Genomic DNA, 17,997 nt, shown 5'->3' with positions numbered 1-17,997 from the left:
ACTTTGAACAACATTTTAGCAATAGGCCTATTGCCGCTCCCCTCGAGCTTTCTCAACAAAATAATAAACTAACCACATCATTCCTCATAGACCAAATGCTTCTAAGCACCACACATCTTGTTAAATCTCCCCTATCACTAGGAGGATTTTCTTAGGACTGAAGAAGTAGTCTAAACCAACTTTAGATAAAATTGTCATAAGCTCAACTTTTTGATAGCACAAGAATAATTGATTCCAAAATCCCAAAAAGCACCCATGAAGATACTTTCGAATCCTTTGATTAATGATAATAGTTAGAAGGGGAAACTTCTAAGCTAATAGAATCTTCACTTGAGCCTTTAGGGTTTGAGCTCTCATAGCCATCCATAAGGTAAGTGGTCAAGTGGTTGAAACAATATTTCCCAAAGCACACTCAGGAGAACATCTATAGAGAGTGGGTTGGCCCACACAACTCGAGTACTTGATGTTCAAGCACGTACAAGTTGCATGGATCAGTGTTCATGAAAAAGACATTGGGCTTCTAAACTTGTAAGTTTTTCTCTCAAGGCTTTTAATGCATTTCACAAAAACAAAATTAAAACATATGAAATCCCTCCTCTCTAAGCATTTAGAGGGTATTAGGCATAAATTTTTCAATTCACTCAATATAACTAGTAAATTATTGTTAGCGTTAGTGTGTATAGGACATGTAGAGCGACTTGTGTAATCAAACCAATGTGATTGAATGAATGGGCAATGAGTACATAGGAATGTATGCCCTTGCAGACACATAGATAACTTGGGCCATGACAAGCATGCATCGTGCATTTTACCCAAAACAATAAGTCACGTTCCTAAGCAATTTGAACCATATCATGTACCCATATCCAAACCCCTATCTATAATGATGCATCATAAACATTTTTTATAGAAACATAATTTTTTCGCATTTAGAAAACTTAGGCCATGATGAAGAACATCAATCGATGCATCATGATACAAGAATCATGATAACCTAGAAAGTGGGTCTGAGATGTGAAGCCTTTTATGTGCTCGAAACAATGAAAAGATGGGTTAATAAATGGGGGAAAAGGGACCCCCCTCCCCCCCCCCCCCCCTCTTCTCTATATACTTTGGAAAGAGGAGAAGATAAGGATTGAGAGGGGGGGTTTTTTCTTTTTTAGCCAACCTTTATTTGCCTAATACCATGAAAGATGGGTTAATAAAAGGTGAGAAGAGGGAGAAGATAAGGATTGGGAGGGGGGTTTCTCTTTTTAAGCCAATCTTTATTTGCTTGATACCATGAAAGATGGGTTAATAAAAGGTGAGAAGAGGGGGGTCTTTTCTTCTCTATACTTTGGAAAGGGGAAAATATCACAAGGGGGGGGTATGTCTCTCTTTAAAGATGGGGTTTAATAATCATTCTCTATAGTTTGAGACATGTAAAGATGGATTAATAATCCTGCTATATACATTGAAACATTTGAAGATGGGTTAGTAAGCCTTGTCTATGTATACTTTGGAAAGGGGGCGGGGGGGGGGGGGGAAGGGTTCTCTGTCTCGTTTAGCCAATCTTCCTTTATCATGTAATCTGACAAAGCACGGGTGGTGGGCAGCTTTTTTGGGGGAAAAATAAGAGCCTAGAGGTCCCCCTCCCCCTCCCCCTCCCCCTCCCCTCCCCCTCCTCCCCAAACCCCAAATCCTGGGCTCAAACAATGCTACGAGAAAAGATGAAGTGCTTTTTAAAAATGTCCAACAAGAACTGCGAGATTGTTGGGTGATTAGCCCTCCCGACTCCCCTCCCGCCCCTCTACTGATGAGACACTGAGAGAGAGAGAGAGAGAGAGAGAGAGAGATTTTGTCTCTCTGTTGTTTCTTGCCCTGCTCTGCTCCCCGTTCGTCCCTCCCCTCTTCGATTTTGACTCGGGGCAGAGAGAGAGAGAGAGAGAGAGAGAGAGAGAGAGAGAGAGAGAGAGAGAGAGGGCTTGCCTCTCAGAATTCTATGCCTCTCCTTGTACAGAGGTCCACATTCAGGTTTCTTCTCCCCTCTCTTCCTCTCTATCTCTCTGTCTTCCTCTGTTTTCCTAGACTGTTTTTACCCCATCTTTGCTTCGAAACACCAGCATTTTTTGATCGTGACCCGTGTTTTACGGGTGGCTGCCTTTGCCATCATCAATTGATTTGCATGCCTTGTCTGTCATGGCTCTCATGCCTTGTAAGCTAACATCCCTCTCATTTTTTATGAGAGAGAGAGAGAGAGAGAGAGAGAGAGAGAGAGAGTCTCTTGGGCATACTGGAGTTTTGGCATTTGCTGTAAACTGGCCTTGTGTCAAACGAGACAGGGTCTCATGGCTATCGGACTTGTAGGCACAGAAGTGTACACAGTGGCGTGTGCCCACACTCTTTCTTGTTTTTGGTGGGTGAAGGTGCTGTTCTGTCTGAGTGTATGTGAGTGATCTTCCTCACCTGAGAACAAGAACGCCAAAAACATGCACGCACAGACGGGGTACTGCTGGTTACATAGCAACATAGTTGTATTTTATGACCATCGATGCAAGACCCAATACTGTCACAAGTATCGGTTGAAAGCAACACGGTTGTTTGTGGGTTAATGCGAAAGCAGTCGCACAATCTGAGGCCTGTGAAGGAAAACTCTTTTGCTTCTCTGTTAGCTTTAGGCTTAGATTTGTTTGGGACTGTGCACTCCCGTGCATCTGCACGCGTTCTTGCCTTTGTGTGTGTATGTCTGTGCATGTGCCACCCATTTGTTAGATAAGGTGATCATATGTAACAATGACACTAGAGCTTCTGCTGATTTGTTTGTCAGAGAAGTTCATATGCTGCAGACATCGGATTCTGGTTCATGTAGCTTCTCCTATGGACTGGTTTGTAGCTCATCAGATTGCTTGTTCATTAAAATAATTGTATTTATGATGCACTCTGCTGCTATTTACAGGGCTTTCTTTGTACTTTGCTTACTCTACCCCAGGGTTTTCCTCAGAGATATCATTAACAGATTTCTCTTTTCAAAAACAAAAGAGAAAGGCAAACAGTTAGAATGCACTCTAATGGTGGTAATTATCGTTCCCTGTACTGTGATTATGCCACCGGTTGCTTACAGTGGATTGGGCTATGTTGGAATAGGACATCCAAGGTTGAAGATGGAGTTTGGTGCCAAGAATCTGGCTGTGGTACATCATCTGTCTGCACTCAGTGCCTTGGAAAATGAAAGGGGAAGGAATAGGTCCATTGGCTACCGTGACATGGCAGAGGAAGAGCTGATTTGCCCCAAGCCCCGTCCTGCAGTCATTGGAATCTGTGCCGGCACCATTGATGTATCAAAGCCATCTAGGAAGCTTCGAGGGTAGGTCTAAAATGTTGTTGGTCTTGCTGTTTCATGGGTTTGTTCTAATAGAAGTTTGAAAGTTTCAGCTACTGGCATACTTCTAATTTCATAGGAAAAAATTGGTTCAAAAAGTTTGGAGTGAGTGTGATTGTAAATCTTGTTTTAAATAGTATTTGTATTATCGAGAGGTGGTTCTTTTGCAATCAGCAAGAAACCTTGTCTGTCTGTACTGATGACATTTGTGTTCTGGGCCTGCAGCCATACTTCTTTACCAGCTGTAGGAGAAGCAGGTCATGAGATATTGGACATTCTTTTTAGTAAGGTAAATTTTGTTCTCTACATCTTATGTTTGATCTAGGAGTCATATCCTAACTTGTTGAAGTTTAGATCTGAGTAAGTATCAGAATGTGTGTGCATGGATTTCCAGATCAAGCATCTAAGCGACATCAAAAGGAAGGTAATCGACTACGTGAGTGTGAATGTGTGCATTTGCACCTGTTAAGTGTGTCAACGTATGCATGCTTTGTGTGCCCATGCATACTGGAGTGCATATAGAAGCAATAATGAAGCCTTTTTTCTCAAAGGTCAGGTAGCAGGCTTTTTCTCAGCCAACTGTGTGTGTTTGGTATGTATGGAGTAGGGGTGTGTGTGTGTATGAGTGAAAAGTGTGCTACTGTATGTGTACATCAGAGCTTGTGCATGTCTGCATTCTTTGTTTGTCTGTGCATAAGTGTGCTAGTAGAAATAAGAAAACCTAATTCCTTGAAGGTCACTGATAGAGTAGTGGAGAAGAACAGCTGCTTTTTTCTCTTTGCCAATTTGTCAGTTGATTGTGATAGAAGTACAGAAGTCTTATTTCTTGAAGGTCAGGTACTTATCACTGACAGAGTGGCCATGAAAAGCAGCTGCCTTTTTCTCTTGGCCAATTCAAAGTGTTTGATATCGTGGAGTTCATTCATGGAGATTCCATGCCATGACACATCATCTATTTTTGCATGCAGGTAAGTTCAGGGGATGCTAGTGCAGGTAGCCCAATCCGCCATTTTTTTGGATCGCCACCAAGCCGTGCTAACAACCCTCTTATACATGATGTACATTTTACTCAAGGCAGAGCATCTACTGTAGCACCTTCAAAATCGCCCAGGAACTCCTCTCTTGGCAGCAGCAACTCAGCAAGCAAATCTCCTTTTGGTTGCTCATATGGATCAAAACCTTTTGTGCGCATTGAAGGTTTTGTGTCTTCGTCTACAGACTCACAGCAGGGTGTCCCAACTTGTGCTTGACAGTGTCAAGGGGTGTATGTTTTTGGGGGGTTTTGGGGTGTTAGATGTGCGTAAAATAGCTAGTTTGGCCAATAAGCACTGTACATATTTGTGCTATTGCAGCCAAATCAGGTAGTTGCATGCGTTTTTCCCATGGTCAGATGGAGCCCTCATTAGGGTGTTTCATAGAAAGTCCGATGGATGATATTTGAGGTGAGGAACTAGCATGATTGAGGCTTCTCTCCCCTGCTTTTTCAGAAGTCTTCTTTCAAGTTAACCTTTTTTGAGATCTTCTGAGAGAAATTGCTCTGGAAGTCTCTTGAATATTGAGCAGGTTTGAGATGTATAAAATCCAATCATTGTAAAATTGTAATATAGGGTCTTTGAGCTCTTTGGAGGTGAGTGCATATCAGTTGGTAACAAGTCTGATTGTTTTCCACATTATCTAATGAAATGTGATGCTCAAATTTTCAATGGTGGCATTTGATTCAGATGGAAAACAAATTTTGTATCTTTGAGTTTGAAGTCTTTACATGGAACTGGTTAGCATGTTTTGTTGCCCATTTCCCTTTGAAGTCCTGCTTGCCTTTCCAGCAGGTGATTGTGGTATTGGTTGGACCTAGTGTTGGATAAGTCTTGGTATTAAATTATTGGGATCGCAAATTTTAGGACCTCTTCAGAATCCTTGTAAGATGTTTTAATGAGCTTTCACGCGTAACTGGCTCCACAGTCATTGGATGTTGTTTTGGAAGATCAATGGACTAGTTTTGGATGTTAAATGATAGCTTGACAAACAGTTCCGAGGAGTCTTGGGATCATTTGGACAACCGCTTCAGAGTGCCTGTAAAGTACTTTTGCAGGTTCCCATGCATGACCTGCCCCACAGCCAGTGGATGCTCTTGAGCAATTCTGGATGTTAAATGAGATACCGACAAACCTGATGGTGCCCTTCAGGTAGTTTTGGATGTTGATGAGGAAAACACGACTAATTATATGCACTTGGTGTGTAACAATAGTGATAAAACATTGGGGTGGCTTCAATTCTAGAAGTTAATGTACCCATGAAGCCCAATCCACTCACGAACTGGCTGGGCTTTATGAGCCTGTTGGTAGAGCTAGCTTCAATTTTCAAAGTCTGTGTTAGCAAGGGCCAACTCTGCATTATCAAGCATATGAGAGACGGCTCGGAAGACTCAGATTTGAAATTAGTTTATGGTTTTTTCTTGGTGCCAATGCAGAGAGTAAAGACAATGACTTTGTATGCAATATTGAGGGCTTGATTTCCCTAACATCTTCCTTAAGTTTAACATTCAGATGATACCATATGCCATCCTTACCTTTCCCAATTGCCCCTGTTTGAAAATTGATGTGGTGGCATGTCATATGGCGATTACATTATCGCTACAATCATCTGCCATTAGTGTAGGGAGGAAGGGACAAAAGCAGCATTTGCCTTATTGTTTCAGGAGTCATCCCTACATGAAAGAGATGGTAAGATATGATACTGTTTGTAGGTGATACCTGGTTAAAAGGATGTGTCCGCACTTGTTTCTGAAACTCTAGGTTCCTATGTAGGCTGTAAGTAAAGTTGATACATATCATCACTTTGAAATTGTTCAGGAGTCCTAGTGAACTCATGATCGTACAATTGATACTACCTTGTGCATAAAGTTTAGTTATGTGCTTTCCAACATTGATAGGTTTCATACAATGCAACTGATTTTCATTTGGTCTGCAACTACTTTGGGGACATAGAAGCATAATGTCTATGTTGGGTCCCTGGCATAACTTCTGAATTTCTATGGTAGAATTGGTGGCCCATGCCGTAACTATATGTAGCTATACACTTACAATCACATGATTGTGTTAAATTTGTGAAACTACTTTTCTATATTATGATAGTGTTAGGAAAGACCAGGGCTTGGAAGTAAGTAAATTGCAAGTAGTTAGAGTGAAATCCGAGGTTATTGACTCGTTAATAACAACTTATGCAATAATTGCAAATTTTGTAGTGTTGTAGTAGTAGTATTGTTAAAAGAACCAATTCATAGCTAATACCAAGTGTTTGTTAAACAATTTTTGCAGTGTAGCAATAGTGTGGTTAAAAGTTTGTTGTTAAAACGCCGAGTGAATGCCAAGCGTGTTTAAAATGATCCTCTTTGGGCGAATGTAAAACAAGCAACTCACCTAACGCCCTACTCTAATCGGGGAGCCTTGCTAGATTTGCAAAATGTATTTACAAATCTTGTATCACATAGTCTTGTTGCATAGGAAGGTAAACATAGTCTTGTTGCATAGGAAGGTTTGAAAAATACATGTATTGCTACTTGGTTACCTCTACTTAAAAGTATATGTATTTACAAATCTTGGATCACATAGTCTTGTTGGATAGGAAGGTAACCATTGTATTTGATACATGTATTGCTACTTGGTGACCTCTACTAGTGCATGTATGTTTTCTATCGTGGTGATGTTAGCCCTCTCATAAGGATAAGAAGAATATCTAAATTTGGATACAATTGTCACTCAAGGCCCACACTTGGAATGGATAACTTAGATACACACTACATTTGATTTAGTGGCATGGAGCATTCAACACGAGCATGGTGTCTTTCTACCTATTCATTAATGTTGCACAAGGTGGTTGTCAACATGCATCATATTTGATTGCAAGTATGGAAGTACTCTGTTATGGATACCATGCTTTTAGTTGGAAGCATTTCATGTCTTAAAAAAATCATAAACATCATAAACACATCATAAACATTTAATAAAAAAACAAAACATTTTCCTTTGAATACCCCATGAGAGAGAATACAATTTGTGACTTAATCTCCCCTAAGGTGGAATCATATGGAGCGATGCACAATAGTGTCGCTAATGTTGAGGGTGCAATACTTATTTTAACTCCCTTTGTGCTTTTCAATAGTCAAAAGCTTTTCTCCAAGACAAATAACGTGTTAGCGTGCTACACTTTAACATGTATGAGTAGGCTATATCTATCCAACCATTAATATCTTTACTTTGGTTCAGGCTACTTAATTTTTTTTTACGTTCAAATTTGTAATGCATTTTTTTTTTTTCAAACTTGCCACGCGGGATTTCCTCCACCCATATCGGTTTAGGTTCGTGGAATTAGTACATCGTAAAATCTGATATAGATCATTATTCCCTCCCTTTCTTTTAAGCTTCAAGGAAAACGGTGAGGGGTCCCGGAAAACCAGACGGAAATCTTGATGCGAGAGAATTCGACAAAACCGACCACGATGGGATTCGAACCCACGACCTTTGGATCCGAAGTCCAACGCGCTAATCCACTGCGCTACGCGGTCGTTATGTAGATTTCACATGTTTCAGGATCCAAGACTTCTATATCTAATCCATAACACTTACATTAAAACATCTCCTTCACGAAATACTTCAGCCGCTTTTGCTATCTTAACTCCTTATCAGGTCCTTTTAAAACCCATCTTCGAAGTAGTTATCACACCTTATGATCCATGGCTATATACAGCTTCTCTCTCCATTCCCTTGGTCCTCCCATTGCATGCACACGTTTTTCTTAAATGTTGCTTCGCCCAAAACCCCTAATTCTATAAAACATCAACCTGGCAATTCCCACGAGAGCCTAAATTTGACGGGTCCCTTAGATTTTTTTTAATAACAGGCAAGTCGAATGACATACAAAATATGTGAATGACAGGTGACATAGAAAAGTCTGTAATTAAGATTTTACAATAGCAAATTTGAATACTTGTAGGATCTAAAATCAATGTTTAATCCACTTTGCATATGACAAATAAGTTTTCACTGCCTAGCAACACTCAATCGTAAGAATATAAATTCAAAATGCTACAACCCGACATGAGCCATAATCCATCATCCATATATAGATTCCCATCAACCATTCATCATAAAATAAATAATTTAAAACTCTCCATGAAAATCACTAGCATAAGTAGCAAGACGATGCATCCATCTGATCATTCTAGTGGCATTGCCCTTCTCTTCTTTGTATCCATCCAAATATCCCAAATATCTTTCCAATCGATTTGGGAGCTATCACACGCGTCAATGGATAATAGCATCAATGCATCTAGTGTATGAAGTCATAAGTTGGATCTCAAGTTATTTTTAATAAGATTTTGTCTAGAAAACCCTTGCTCACAAGAGGTTGTACTTGCTAGAATGACTATGCATGTTTGCCATAAATGCATCATGCGTGGATATAAATCCCACCAAGTCTTTGTGCTACTACAAAACTCCCAAGCATCATACATGCCCCTATTTATTGTGACACAATATAGCATCCCAACAAAATCCTCTCGCTTGTTCATACATCTTCGAATATCAACCGTTTGACTATCAACATTAACTTTGTTGATTAGCCTTTCCAGCCATTCGTGGCTCCTTTTGTCTCGATCAACATCATCCATGGGATATGAAGAAGGATTAAATATCTTGAGTGCATTGAAGATTGTAGATCCTCAAATCTACTAGTCAAAGCATTCAAAACATTTTGCATATATACTCGTGCAACACCAATGCATTCTGAAAGAGAACTTGTCTTATTTCCATCACCTCCAGGAATTGTATTTAAGTCCAAGTCCTCATCTTCTTTTTTTGAATCACTTGTATTCTTTGCTCCTTTTTTCTTCTTTTTTGACACTTTTGGAATTGCAACGTATTTCAATACATATATATGTGATATACCATTACCATCTACAAAAACCAACTTTCCATTTTTTGTCATATTGAAGAATGCAAAGAGATGCTTTGAACCAATACCAAATTGGTCATCATCACATGTGATATATCTCCTATTGAGCTTCTCAAATGTTAAATCAATAAGGGCACCAATCGTTGTTACATCCATCTCTTGCCTTTGAAATTAAGAGTTGAGTTTGTTTAACTCTCCAAGTACATATGCTAAAAGGTGTATGATGAATTGTACCATAAACATTGTAGCATATTTATACCATTTTTTCTCATGTCTTTTCCATTACTCAAGAATAGCAGGCATAATATGAACAAACCTTTCCATCGCCTTGCCCCTTGAGAGCCACCGAATTGCATGCATTTGTAACATTTTCATGTCCATAATTTCATACTCATGCATTCCATATGACGGTTTATTGATCTTCCTAGCCATGAATATACTTTGCTTGGAACCTTATCCACAAAGGCAAATATATGTGGATGTGTTGCAAATCCATCTTTTCTTGCAAGTGCTTGTTTATGGGCAATACAATGAATTCCCATGACACATGGCAATGATGCTTGAAAGCGTGCCACAACTCTTGTCCTATGCCCTGTCATAGCTGAAGCTCCATTTGTTGCAATAGCAACTAAGTTTTGCATGTCTAAACCACTTTTCAAGAAAAATGCATGTATAGCATCATACGTGGCCTCAGATGTTCCATTATCCACTGGCAACAACCGCATAAATCTACAAATTGCATGTACTCTACCTCCATCATTGATATATGAAACATAGATAATTAGATGCTTTTCCATAGTGCGATCAGTGCTCTCATCAATGAGCAGTGAAAAGAAATGACTAGCACGCATCTCTGTATATATTTGCTTTCGAACATGGTCCCTTATAGCCAACATCATTTCCCTTCTTGAAATTGGATTTACATAGGATCTGTACTCATTTGATGCTGGCATATTTGGAGTACAAAGCTCTCTTTGCAACTTGCGTAACTGTGGATACTTTTCCAATGGTATGTCCTCACACACACAAAGATATACTAGTTTCATGCATGATATGATTCGCTTTATTTCACTATGGACTATGGTATCCAATCCATGGTCCATAGGTCCTTTGCCATCACTGCCAATCTTTGCCTTGGCATTACGAGCACATACTGCACTAATGCGATCATAAGTCTTAGCCTGATCATTCAATGCTGACAATTGGATGCTTTGAGAGCCTCCTTGTGTATAGGTATTTACTTTGTTGGCATCTTGACACCATTGGCATTTCACTCTTTCCTCATTACATAGATTTTAACATATGTATGCCCATGGATGCAAAAGAGTCCACTGATGTGGCCACTTTCGTTTCACCTTTTGTAATAGAAGCATCAACATTGGAAGAACTCTTTGTTGCATTTCCCACATTCACATTTTCATTTTCTGTAGCATTTGACACTACTAAAATCATTCCCTCCTTGCATTCTAGAAATATTTGCATTTAGTGCTAACATGTGACCCATAGTTTCATTGCATCTCTTGATACCAAACCCCTTGGCCCTCCACAAGCACTTTGGCCTCTTGATAAAAAAGAGACTGTAGAAGGATAAGCTTTTCTTTTCCTTGCCAAACCCTTTTGAGATTTGGATGGATCCATGGTCTAGCTACCTACAATACATAAGAAGATCACATATAGTAATGTACATAATGTTATGATTATAATGTGTATGCTTTTGAAAGGTTGTTACGTGAAACAACAAAATGAGTTTGTCAATGTGTACCTGAAGGCTAAAAGCTCAAGTTGATATATGTTGGTGAATTTGATAGAGATTTCCAAGTCCCAAGCCTCCCACTCAATCTCCAATAGTGTCTATTGTCACACAATAACTATCAAGGATGCTCATATCCATCAAACATTGAATCATAGTGCATATTATACTTCGAGTATAGCATTATGTTTCAAGTGTTGCATATTAAGCACCATTGGTAGATTGAATCATAATGCATATTGTACTTTGAGTATAACATTATGTTTCAAGTCCAAAATATAATCTCCAATGGATTAAAGACTACATTTTTTCGCATAAGAGTCTATCTTTGGAAAAGATGAAGCAAAATTTTAGATGATGTGCATGCACCAATCACTCAAGTTGGCTAAGGTATGGCTCCTAAGGATATGTATGAAGTTAGGATGAGAAACCCAAAACAAATGCTCAATGAAAGGGATAGTTTCTATCTCGTCTACTACTTTTAAGTTGATTAAAGGAACCTACAAGCCTCACCCTCTCATCTTCTTAAATCTTACTTTAGTGAGTACTCATTGCTAATCTACAGAATGCTAAAGCCTAATAGCTAATAGCTATCATGAATCATGATTCAACCTTAAACTCCTAGAACAAATCAATCAATTGATAAAATAGAAAAATCCATTGCATCACTAGTAATAGCTTGGGCTCTGTAGTTAGGTACCTGTTTGGTTAAAGAGGTCTCCTCTCGACTCTTGAGTCTCCTTGGTAGGCCAATGGAGCCTTGGGCCTCTACCTATTGCAATCACCTCGGATTGGTGATGAGTAGGCTTGCTCCTTCACCTCCCTCATGAGTTACCCTCCACTGAGTTCTGAGAAGCCCACAGCTGTCGCTTGATATTGGTGAAGTGGGCTGCGAGCAATGGGTCGCCTTCCTTGGTGCTCGTCTTCCTGTAGCCTCTGGTGAGTCAATATTAACTAAGTGACTGTAGTTTCCGCATCATTCGCTCAGACTCTTGAGTCTAGAGCTACAACCCATAGAGGCTATAGGCTATAGGCTTGAGCCTTAGCCTACCACCTATTAGCCAGGTGGATGAAGCCTGTAGGCTGCGACTCGCGAGTCCAAAATCAAGATGCCTTGATTGCGTGGCTCAAACAGTCATGCATGCATTGCATTTGCTGCCATATGTTGGCATTTTGCATTGCTCGCTCTAACTGCCCACTCGCACGCCGCACGCGCTGCGCAAAATTAACTACGCCTGCCCGAACCAACTTGCAACCCACTCGTGCACGGTGGTGCTATGGCGTCGTAGTCGCCTATAGTCAAGCGGCTGCCGCTAGTGCCCGTAGCCCTACACGAGATTGCAAAATGTCACCTGTACCCTCGTGCCTTGTGACTTGCGAGTTGTAGTAACTAGCCCTTGGCCCTTAATCATAAATGATTCGAACTTCCACATGTTTTAAGGATAAGACTTTAAGCCTTACGGTTCCTGCCCAATGTCTACTTCAAGTTTCAAGTACACTCGTAAGTCGTGACTATACCATAAGTTTGTTGGATGGAGACTAGAGCTGCGAGATGAGCACTATGCATGACACTAGACATGGTTTGAACTTGAAGTCTAAAGGTTCAACAATGGCTTATTGCAGAGAGTGCGATGTCGACCAGGGGCGACTTGCGAGAGTATCAACTGACGAGTCACGACTATAATGTATCTTCTTTGAAGTTTGTGAATCACATAGTACATTGTTTCTCGAATCTCGACCACATTACAAGCTTAGATTAATTTATGACCGTTGATTTTGAAATCCTAGATTTTAGTTTTAGATAAGGTAAGTGAAATATAGCAAATTGTAATGGTAAGAGTCTTCCAACTTACCAAGCCACTAAGTTCTAACCTAGTTAGTGGTTGAAAACTTGCAAGTTGCATGGGACTTGCTAGGTACTCGAGTCACCAATTCTTGACTTGCAAGTTGCTATATAATACATCATATCAATCTACAACTAGTAAAAATGAAAGGCAACTTGTAAATGTTGACATGTCAAATGACAGGGGCATTTTGATTGGGCATGTCGTGATGACAGACAAAATTTGATATTCGACTTGTATTTTGACAGGGCATTTTTGAAAAACCTTGTTTTGACAGGAAAAATAGCCATTGACAAGAAAAACATCCATCAAATTTAGGCCCTGCAAGTTCCCACACCCTTTCACGCATGAGTTCTTAAATGTTGCCTCACCCAAAATTCCAAATTCTACAAAAACATCAACCTGGCGATTCCCACATCCTTTTACTCACCCATGAGGTCTTATCCCAAGCCAGTGAAACTTCCCTTAGTAGGATGATTTTGTCCTTCCATTGAAAGAAGTAGGAGAGAACAATACAATGTTTATCCAAACAACCTATCAAGCTAACTTGAACTTACGTAATCCAACGCATGCAACCTCTAGTGCTTATAAACTCAATCTTACATGTAGGCTCTATAGTATAGATTGTACACACCACAATTTTTAATACACTGTGGTGTGTAATTCACAATGGTAGCAATTAGTAGTCCAAGAGTGACAACCTTGCATACAAACTAGTATTGTAGTGTCCCTAAAAATGTTAGCATGTGAATGCCTTATGGGAAATCAGAGTATTAATACAACATTACATGTTATGGAACTTCCCATTAGGGCCAATTTTGAGGTCAAATGGGGATTAACAAAATTTCATTAATTTCTTGGCCACATTCTAGCTAGAGAAAAGTAGGAAAAGAATGGAACCTTAGTAATTGCTCATTTTCCTCTAACTTTAGGACCAAATTTGCATTAAATAACAACATCACCTCTCTCACTTTCCTTTCTTTTAGTGTTTAATAGTTCCCCTCCCAAAAATTTTAACTATGACATTTTTTTAAAGTCCCACTCACCAAAAAATGTGATTATGATCTTTAAATAGTTACCTTTCAATCCTTTTTACATTTTAATTTTGAGCTTAACTTTTTCAATACTTATTCTTTATTGGTGTTTGCATTGCAATAGTTTGAGAAGTCACTCAAAAACATGCCTTTGAATGTTGCATTTCTCTCTCTCTCTCTCTCTCTCTCTCTCTCTCTCTCTCTCTCTCTCTCTCTCTCTCTCTCTCTCTCTCTCTCTCTCATATGCTTTTCTTTTTCTTTTGAGACATGGATGAACCTTTAAAAAAAAGAGTCATATTCACATAGTGGTGGAAGAACCCTATTCCACATGGAGAGGAAAGAATCATGAGATTCTCACTGATTAAGTTGAAGCCAAAAGATCAAGATATAAACAATCAAATCTTAAATTAAGAAATGCATCAATGGGAGGGGGAAAAGGCCCAAAAATTTATCTCCAACTTTGATAATGTTCAACCAATGCAATTTGAGTGAATGCACAACTAATATGGATAGTGATTCCATGATAGTAAAAGAATGCATGAATGCCTAAATAACACTTCTTAACTTCATACAACTGTCGAGGTAGACCATGAACATTATTCTTGAAACTTTAAGAGGGAAAGACAAAGTCGGGTATAACAAATGGTCAAAACTTGGGTTTAGAAATTACATCACATTTTATTTCATATGTATAATATCTTTCAACTAGAGCTTATAAGGTTTACATTTTCTTGTATTCCTCCTCACAATATTTTACCTTATGTAAGATATTTTATTAAGATTCAAAACATGCTTCATTAACAATTATGGATCATTGTCTATATGGAATACTCATGGCATTGAGAAGCCCCATTATCAAGTGCCAATATTTTAATTTAGAGCTACAAGATATGGTGGTGGGCTAATAAAAGTAAAATCCCTCTTCAAGTTGTTTAAAACTTTCTAAAATTACAATTTCAATATATAAGAGCATAAGAAAATCCACAAAAAACTGAAGAAAACACAAAAGAGACTCAAAATGCTCTTAAATATGAATATTCTCATTAGTATGAAGAAAGTCTGTACCATTCATGTGACTCACACTACTTTGGTGAAGAAGTCAATCAAACAACCTTTTCTATTTTTCTATGATGATTTTGTGTAATACATACAATTTTATTTACATCTATTTGCCCATAAGTCAACCGAATAGCCTTCTCTTTTTGCTACTTTCAACTTCTTCTCCATCTTTATTTTTTCTTTCTACTAACTTAGTCTCCCCTTCTTTAAAAATTAAGGTTGGTATTATTAATAGTTAGATAGTTAATGGGTTTGAGTTAGTTAGATAATTTATAGGCTAGTCAAGATTAATTTATATAGTTTAGAAGCTAAGTTAGACACTTAGTAATAGTCTAAGGTTAGTAGGCTTAATATGCTAGTCGAATTGTTTACAACAAGAGAAACTAATATTAATAATGATAAAGAAAGAAGGGGATGGTTGTCAACCTACCATTACTGCCCCTCCCCCCACAAAAAAAAAAAACTCATACGAGAGAGAGAGAGAGAGAGAGAGAGAGAGAGAGAGAGAGAGAGAGAGAGAGAGAGAGAGAGAGAGAGAGAGAGAGAGAGAGAGAGAGAGAGAGAGAGAGAGAGAGAGAGAGTGTGTGTGTGTGTGTGTGTGTGTATGTGAAGGGAAGATAGGTTTTATGGTTTATAAGGGATTAATAGAGCTAGAATAGTTAGATAAAGTGAGAGAGAATATATAGGAGGAGTGTTGGGAATAAAGGACCATCATGCCCACACCCACTCTAGGTGTCAATGTCCCTTTATGAAACATTGTACTATACACCTATTTGAATGAATAAGTGGTATGTATTGAATTAACCAGAAGATAACTATATTCGTGTCTATCTCTCTCTCTCTCTCTCTCTCTCTCAATCTACATCTCCATTGACACACACCTCTGGAAGCTCCATCAAATATTGATCTACAATAAACTGGTATTAGAGCAAAGCATCTTGGAGAAGGAGCTTCTTACATTTTTTTGACTAGCTTTGCAGTTTGACAATAATGGTCTTTTCAAGCAGAAGCACCCTACAAGCCAGTAGTTTAGCATCACGTTGCTTGCGCCTGTTTTGTGGGCCTTTCTTCTTGGCTTTTCTAACTGCCATACAAGCTATAGCGGCTCCTTGTTGGCCTTGGAAACCCATTGGCATTGGTTTGGGAACTGGTGGCTACACACTCTTGACATTGGTATCAAGACTTGGCATTGATCTTGAGTGGTCTACTCTTAGTTAGTGGGGTTGTAATACATAGGTTATAGTTTTAAATCTACAGGAAACCCCTACCTTGAGTTGTTATTACTTAATGGCTATGCGTATTGGATGTCTACGCATGCTCATGTGACGTAACCACATTGGGAGATGATTTGCTTTGGATTTGATGTGCTTTTGGCTTGATTTAAGTAGTGATTCCTCTCAATTTAGATATGGATTTTTCTGTAATAATAGTGGAGGCTTGATGCACTTGACAGACCTTTATGCTATGCCTGATGCATTTGGGCTACTTCTTGGGTGCTACTGATGCCATATTCATATAAACCATGAATGATAAACTTCTCGAGATTACTTTGGGGATGTTTTGAGCTCGATTTGGAGCTTTGAAACATTGTCTTGGTTGCAGAAAATTGTAGGCAGCAAGGTACCATACTTGTAGGAGACTTTGATTGGGATGTATGCTTCTGGTGAGGCTTTGTAGTACTGATTTGGTACTGACATAATAGCATTTTCTTGAACAATGATTGCACATGATTTTTGCATCATATTTGGGCTGAAATAGATCAGTTTATTCATACATTTCTTGATGTTGTACATTGTGAATAACATGTACCATTTGTAGACAATCTATGCCTAGAGTTGTCATATGCTATTTGGTGATGTATGCTACTAATATAAAATGCCTTGGATATGCTAGAATATGATTAGTAATAAAAAAATAAACAAAATAATTTGGATACATTTTGCTGGTTGGATTTTAAATCTCCCCTTGGTTAATTGTGTGATGGTTTGGGCTTGTCTTTGGTGACATTTCTTGTCATTTTGGGTTGCAATCATGGCTGGCAGCAGTAATAGAAGAAACCTAATACATATTAAGAAGCTTCAGGGTGCACATAACTTTGCCATATGGAAGAAGTAGTGCTACAATGCCTTGGTACATAAGAAACAGGTGAAGCTTATCAAGACAAAAGGGGTACGATCGATAGACATATCCCATAGTCTCAGCAGGATAACACACAGTTAGGACTGTCGAAACTGATAGGAAAGTATGTTGAAATTTTAGGATAGCAAGATGTAAATGCCGATTTGCAAGCCCAATAGTCAGCAAGTGTGGAACCTTTGCTTCATAGGTCGACCCGGACCTTCAAGGCAGCTAGACAAATTTTTTCCTGGTGCTCAATATGTTGCATATTATGTCATGTTGTGACTGATTATGGTGAATCGTCATGCTTCAAGGAAGCAATGGACAAGAAGGACAACTAGAAATGGCACAAAGCTATGCTATCTGAGATGTAATCTCTTAAAAAAGAATGGTACTTGGGACTTGGTGCATTTCCCTAAAGGGTAGAAGATACTACCATGCAAATGGGTTTATAAGATGAAAGTCACTTCTAGTTCCTCGCCAAAGTACAAAGCATGGCTTGTTGCAAAGGAAGCAGAAACATGGTGTTGATTTTGATAAAATATTTTCTCCTATAGTCAAAATGACTACTTTGCAGATCATCTTGGTCTTGGTTGCATTTGAGGATATGGAACTCATGTAGATGGATGCAACAACTATGCTTTTACATGGTGATCTATATGAGGACATCTATATGCAAAAACTAGAGGGTTTTGTGGCAAAGGGGAAAGTTTATTGGTATGCTTTTATGGTGATGCAACAACTATGCTTTTACATGGTGATCTATATGAGGACATCTATATGCAAAAACTAGAGGGTTTTGTGGCAAAGGGGAAAGTTTATTGGTATGTAAACTCAATAGGAGTTTGTGTGGGCTAAAATAAGCACATCGAGAGTGGTATCATA

At 38.9% G+C, this 17,997-nt stretch overlaps 1 protein-coding gene and 1 non-coding gene across 4 annotated transcripts; one reads left to right on the top strand and one right to left on the bottom strand.

The window, feature by feature from the left end:
* Positions 1 to 1,546: 1,546 nt before the first annotated feature.
* On the top strand, positions 1,547 to 5,061 carry LOC148011387 (uncharacterized). 3 transcript variants are annotated; one of them, XM_087670099.1, is made up of 4 exons: positions 1,547 to 2,013; positions 3,124 to 3,343; positions 3,584 to 3,647; positions 4,327 to 5,061. In XM_087670099.1, exons 2-4 carry the CDS (start codon positions 3,141 to 3,143, stop codon positions 4,606 to 4,608), a joined length of 549 nt encoding a protein of 182 aa, XP_087526225.1. In that variant the 5' UTR covers positions 1,547 to 2,013; positions 3,124 to 3,140; the 3' UTR covers positions 4,609 to 5,061. The 3 variants fall into 3 exon arrangements, with proteins under 3 accessions (XP_087526225.1, XP_087526226.1, XP_087526224.1); XM_087670100.1 differs by lacking the exon at positions 1,547 to 2,013 and adding an exon at positions 2,203 to 2,864; XM_087670098.1 differs by lacking the exon at positions 1,547 to 2,013 and having other exon boundaries at positions 2,203 to 3,343.
* A 2,784-nt stretch (positions 5,062 to 7,845) lies between these two features.
* On the bottom strand, positions 7,846 to 7,919 carry TRNAR-UCG (transfer RNA arginine (anticodon UCG)). The gene has a single exon. It is a non-coding gene; the product is annotated as a tRNA-Arg (tRNA).
* Between the last annotated feature and the right edge of the window lie 10,078 nt (positions 7,920 to 17,997).

This window comes from Lygodium microphyllum, chromosome 28 (genome assembly GCF_053477565.2).
Source record: "Lygodium microphyllum isolate KBCC chromosome 28, Lygodium_microphyllum_v1.1.10, whole genome shotgun sequence".
In the NCBI taxonomy this organism is placed as follows: domain Eukaryota; kingdom Viridiplantae; phylum Streptophyta; class Polypodiopsida; order Schizaeales; family Lygodiaceae; genus Lygodium; species Lygodium microphyllum.
The sequence above is the reverse complement of the archived record's forward strand: the minus strand, read 5'-3'. Positions and strand labels throughout refer to the sequence as shown.

Excerpts from the sequence above, each read along its gene's own strand:
- LOC148011387 (XM_087670098.1), top strand. The coding sequence starts at position 2,817 with ATGCTGCAGACATCGGATTCTGGTTCATGTAGCTTCTCCTATGGACTG. Across the intron at positions 3,344-3,583 it reads CCATCTAGGAAGCTTCGAGG|CCATACTTCTTTACCAGCTG; the intron begins GTAGGTCTAAAA and ends CTGGGCCTGCAG. Across the intron at positions 3,648-4,326 it reads TGGACATTCTTTTTAGTAAG|GTAAGTTCAGGGGATGCTAG; the intron begins GTAAATTTTGTT and ends TTTTGCATGCAG.